The sequence below is a fragment of the Suricata suricatta genome, chromosome 11 (genome assembly GCF_006229205.1).
Source record: "Suricata suricatta isolate VVHF042 chromosome 11, meerkat_22Aug2017_6uvM2_HiC, whole genome shotgun sequence".
Classification (NCBI taxonomy): domain Eukaryota; kingdom Metazoa; phylum Chordata; class Mammalia; order Carnivora; family Herpestidae; genus Suricata; species Suricata suricatta.
In genome coordinates, this window is record NC_043710.1 from 88,621,821 (window position 1) to 88,627,820 (window position 6,000).

At 42.4% G+C, this 6,000-nt stretch overlaps 1 protein-coding gene across 1 annotated transcript in view; it reads right to left on the reverse strand.

The window, feature by feature from the left end:
- STT3A (STT3 oligosaccharyltransferase complex catalytic subunit A) overlaps positions 1-6,000 on the reverse strand; it is a 28,401-nt gene extending 22,401 nt beyond the window's left edge. Inside the window, exons 1-3 of the mRNA XM_029957324.1 lie at positions 5,913-6,000; positions 3,753-3,879; positions 2,377-2,437 (exon numbers count right to left, since the gene is read on the reverse strand). Of these exons, the coding sequence (XP_029813184.1) occupies positions 2,377-2,437; positions 3,753-3,840 (149 nt within the window). The 5' untranslated portion in view covers positions 3,841-3,879; positions 5,913-6,000. The remainder of the gene's footprint in view (positions 1-2,376; positions 2,438-3,752; positions 3,880-5,912) is intronic.

A 6,000-nucleotide genomic window follows, 5' to 3' on the forward strand; every position in this document is an offset into this window, starting at 1 on the left:
ATAAGAAACAAGAGAATGACTAACAGACACATGAAAAGATGCCCAACGTCACTCAACATCAGGGAAATGCAAAGACCACAGTGAGATATTACCATACACTTCTCAGAATGGCTAATATCAAAAAGACAAGAAATAACAAATGTTGGTGAGGATGTGGAGTAAAGTAACCTTCATGCACTGCTGGTGGTAATGTAAATTGGTACAGCCACTGTCGAGAACAGTACAGAGGCTCCTCAAAAAATTAAAACAAATAGTATATGATCTAGTAATTCTTCTTCTGGGTATTTACCTACAGAAAATGAAAACATGAATTTAAAAAGATATATGCACTGCTGTGTTTACTGCAGCATTATCTACAGTAGCCAAGATGCAGAAGCAACCTAAAAGTCCACTGGCAGATGAATGGATAAGGACGATATGGTATATACACACACACACGCATACACATGTATATAGACAATGGAATACTACGCAGCCATAAAAAGGATGACATCATGCCATTTGCAACAACATGGATGCTAAATGAAATAAGTCAGACTGAGAAAGACAAATATCATAAGATTTCACTCACAAGTGGAATCTAAAACAAACAAACAAACAAACATAAAGCAGAATCAGACCTGCAAACAGAGAATAAAATGATGGTTACCAGAGTGGTGGAGGTTGGGGGGATAGGCTAAATGGATGAAGAAGAGTGGGAGATACAGGCTTCCAATTATGTGATGAATAAGTCAAAGGAATAAAAGGCACAGCCATAGGAAATACAGTCAATGACACTGTAATAACATTGTATGAGACAGATGGTAGCCACACTTATGCTGAGCACTGCAAACTTGTCCAATCACTACACTGTACACCTGAAACTATGTAACATTACATATCAACTACATTCAAATAAAAATTTAATTTAAAAAGGTTGAAAGAAATAAGAAGAAAAGGAAAAAATATAAATAAATAAAAGGAATTTTTAATTACTAAAGGCAGTCATGTCTAACCATCTCTCCTGGCCATCCCTCTAACCCTATTTCCTCCTTGGTCAGTCAAGTTTTAGCAGCTGAAGTGAGCAGAAGTAGCAGATGGCAGAAATCTCTACCCATCTGTTTGTTGCTGATGAACGTTATTTCGGTAACTGTCAGAGAAACAATAGGGAGGAGGGAGCAGGCAGTCAACATGTGTGAGAACTGTGTGCTTTACCTAAGGGTAGGGAGCGGGAGGCAGAGGAAGTCTAAGTTAGTGGAAAGAGGTCCGACTGGGGTCGCAATCGGTTGCAATCCCTTAGTTTCCTGCTCTGCAAAAGCATCAAATCACAAGATCTTTACAGTCCCTTCCAGGCCTAGGACTACAAACCAGATAGTCTTGCTTTCCCTGACCATCTTGCCTCAATGTTTGTTCATCTAGAGAATCTGAGCAGAAGCCTTAACAGACTGGTGATCACGAAACAAAAAGATGTAAGTTTCCTCATTCATGAGAAAAAGGTATGAGTTGATTTGACAGGTCCCAAAGAAAATATCTGTAGGCCTCCAAAGGGCTTTCATATAACTAACACAAAATAGCAAATTTGCACATCAACTTCTGAATCAACGCTCCTTAAGCTGAAATATGCTCTTTTTAAAATATTAATGATGCTTGAAGAACCTATGATTCTGGTTTTCCAAATTTTTAATTTTACTTTAGGCAATACAACATAGTGACTCCAGTGTCCAGAGACAGATAAACCTAGACTCAAATCTTGGCTCCTCCAGATGTGTAACCTTGAACAGTCTCTCCCAGGCCTACTCTCATTTATATAAAGAACAAAATAGTCCCTCCAACTAATAGCATTGTAAGGACTTAGAGATAATCTGTAAAACAGTGCTTGAAACAAAATGAATACTTACCCACACCTTTTTTTTTTTTAATCTAATGAACAAAATCCCTAATCAAACTCATGACTTTAAATTTTCCCCAGTGTCTTAGAACTCAACCAATAGGCCTGATTTCTATTAGATAAATTGATAAACAACCAAATAGTCCTTAAATCACAAGTTCATGACTTGTGACTTTAAGCCTCACACAGACCCCTTTTCCTCAATCTGCATCACAAACTGTTGACCAAGCTGAGGAAAGAGACCTCGCTTAGCCTGGCCAGGTCTTAAGAGGCAGGCACACCAGCAAGGCTTCTCATATTTTGTATGAGTTTGAGAGATTTACTTGGTTAATTCCAACAGAAATGTCTCAGAAGAAAGCGATTATCTCTGTTAGAAAACTTGAGGGATCTCCCCTCTAAATATACAGGAAGCACAACATCATCACTGAGCACTGCTTAGAATTTCACTTTGAAATCCATGAACCTGAATGCTTCCCAAAGCAAATACCAGATCAAGCAAAAGTACTCACGGATCAAACTCATGGATGACACTTTCAAATCTCAGGACAGCAAAGAGACGAGTAGAGAACGCTGCAAAAACCAGAGAGTTAATACCTTAATGGTAGTGTGCCATGAAAAATAACAGTAGATTGTAGTATTATAGAGATAATAGTACAGCAAAGAATCACAGGAAATGTAAAATGATCCCTGTATAGGGGTGCCTGGGTGGCTCAGTACAGCATGTGACTCTTGATCTTGGGGTCATGAGTTCAAGCCCCATGTTGGGGGTAGAGTTCACTTAAAAAAAAATCCCTGAATAAAATATTTACCCATCTCTCCCACAAAGAAGAAACAAAAGAAGTTCACTTTCCCCCAACAATGACAACTACATTTTCCACATAGGTAGGACACACTTAACTAATTAGCAAGACCTATTAACAATGCATTCACCTACTAATACTACACTCAACTTACATGGTCATCTTTCTTAATCGTTAATTTCCCCTCTCCACAACTAACCTTAACTTTGGAACAAACTAATGGGAGTAAGGCAGATCAAGACTATGTTTATGAATCACAAAGAGCTAGGAAATCTAAAAAAACAAAAAACAAAGGGGCACCTGGGTGGCTCAGTCAGTTAAACCACCGACTTCAGCTCAGGTCATGATCTCGAGGTTTGTGCGTTTGACCCCCATGTCGGGCTCCACGCTCATAGCTCAGAGCCTGGAGCCTGCTTTGGATTCTGTGTCTCCCTCTCTCTCTCTCTCTCTGCCCCTCCCCAACTCATGCTCTCTTGCAGGTGCTCTCTCTCTCAAAAATAAACAAACATAAAAAAAAATCAAAAAACAAAAAACAAAAAAAACCCAGTAAGTTCTAAAGAGATTTTCAGAAATACTAAAGTGGGCAACTAGACTGAAGACAACTAACTGTCTTTTACAAAATTGAGGATCCAAGGATCCCCGGTATATTTATCAGCCCCATGAGAAAACAGAATTAGTACAGCATGCTTCCCATTCCTTCCCAGATGATCTCTAGCCCTGACTTTTTTTTTTTTAGTTTTTTTTTAGGTTTTATTTATTTTTGATGCAGAGAGAGACAGAGCATGAGAGGGGGAGGGGCAGAGAAAGAAGGAGACACAGAACTGGAAACAGGCTCCAGGCTCTGAGCTAGCTGTCAGCACAGAGCCTGACATGGGGCTCGAACCCACGAATGTGAGATCTGACCTGAGCCGAAGTCAGAAGCTTAACCGACTGAGCCACCCAGGCGCCCCAGCCCTGATTTTCATAATCCCTGCATTTCTTTTGACTTCGTAAAATTAAACTGATGGATAAGAGCAAAAGCAACACATTACAATCTACTAAAAACAACAAGGCATTAAGAAAGAGAGAGCCACATGTACACTCACATAACACAGCAGCCATCGACAGAATGAGAAGCTTCAGTAGTGTGTCCTGCTTCTCATAGGACAACCGCAAAAATCCCAGCTTAGTCATCTTGACATCAATGGGTGGCAGCAGATGACACTCAAATAGCTGAAATGAAAAAGTCAAGACTAGGATATCAAACACTTCCAATTTATCTAATTCACTTTCAGATTTTATGGTGGCCAAAAAAAAACAAAAACAAAAACACCAACCATAAAAAAGACATTGGCCAATGAACACGCCAGGGAGGGTCAGAGCTAATACTCACACCCGAGCCAATACTGAAGTCTGACTGACTGGCAAGGAAGTACGCATAAGTCAGGTCCACGTATCAAGACTCAAAGGGGTGATTAGACTCTATCACATAATTCTGCTTCCTACTCCTTCACAGCTAACAAGTACATAATCACAACCGGCAATAGTGTGCTACAACAGGAGTAAAGAGCAAACACAGGAGTAGAGGGGAAAAGGTGGTTGGGTAAAGAGATGCAGAGAAAACAGAAAAGATTGGAAATAGAGAAAAAAGAGCACTCCAGAATAAGAAGGAATGTATGAAAGACAACAGGAAATGAATACTGAATACAGAGATGAAAGCAGAAATCACACTATGACTGAATAGGCCCTACATTTCAGCAGCACTTGAATGGTTACGAGCTTCTTTTTGTTCCAAATCCTATTGAGGTTGGAGGGCCAACTAAAGAGCATGACTGATCACTAATGCACATATAGTGATGTGCTCAAGAGGGAGAGAAACACATACACAAATCACTGCACTTTCGATCCCATGTATCACAATGCAACTACTGCTCAGACTATAGACGCTTCCAGATGCCTATCTCAAGATATGCCTGTCATTGCCACTGCTGATTTAAGCCACTGATCTCAGAGATAGCTCATGGAACCAGATGACAATTCTGGAGGGAAAAGAAAATAAAATTTTTCCTACTGAAACAAGAAAAGCTCGGGTGGGGGGTGGGGACTAGATTAAAATAAAATGTTGAAGGAAGTAGGTTAGCTATTTCTGTTTAAGAGAGGGCTGCCTTCTTAAACCATAAGCTGATCAAGGGCTAAGTTATAAAGAGTATAGTAATAAAAGACATCCAACACTGTTAAGGCTGCAGGGGGAGAAAAAGGAATCTGCACCCCTCCTGATCTTTTTCTCACTGTTACTGGAGGAAAAGGGGATAAAAATACCACCAGACTAGGTGGAAGGCATAATCATACACTCCTAACTCCAACAACATCTTTTCCCTTATTAACTGTCCCAGAGGAGTAGTTTTACATGTGTTTTTCATTACAACCCCAAAGGAAAACCTTATCTTGCATCAAGAATAAACACCTAACTCCAGGAAGTCAATGATCCTGCCACATCCCTCAGGTCTGTACTTGTTTTTCTCGAATGCCTGAAACAGAAAAGCTTTAACACCACTACGAGTTGGAATGAGCCACACACCTACAAGAGTCAGCGGAGGAAATGAGAGTACTAGAACCTCTACCTGCAAGCTGGGTAAAGGAACTGGTAATCTGAGGCAGGATCTTAAAGGAGTTTCCCTAGTGTGCTCTCTGGTCATTTGAGCACATCGCTAAAGCAGGTAAGGGCAAAAAACACTGTTCTTAAAACGCTCAGCATCTGTTCTCCTCCTCAACGGTGCCTGCGAGCTGTGGCATCCCAATCCCATCCTCGTTCCAGTTTTTCAAGACGGCAACTTCCCCACCCCCGTTTGCCCACACTTTCTCACACCCGCTCACACTCCTTTACCCCCCTCCCTTCTGGTCACCCTAACTGGTCCCAACTCCCTGCCTCCCACCTGCACATAACACTTCTGACACTACGCACCGCGGGACACCCCACCGCCTCAGCATCCGGAGCGCCCTCCGCTCCAGAGCTAGTCGCAGGGTCCAACCTTTCCCACGCCCTCCAGGCCTAACTGCACGCCCCATCCCGGACCTTCACATCCTTCCATCCCGGGACGTCCCCACCCCACACACCCACGCCCCCTCCTCTGCAAGGCCATAGACCCCGCTTCACACACCCCACCCGCCGCCATTAAAGCCCTACCTCCTGCACTTTGTTCAGCCCCACCAACAACCCGGACTGCACCTGCAGCTAATTCTCAAGTTATAGCCTAAGGCCTTCTCACCTGGCCAGCTTTCCTCAGAATCCCGTTGGGCTCCCTCTGCCATCCGTTCTGCGGCGCACCCAACCCTGGCAGCGGCCTGGTCCGCCTC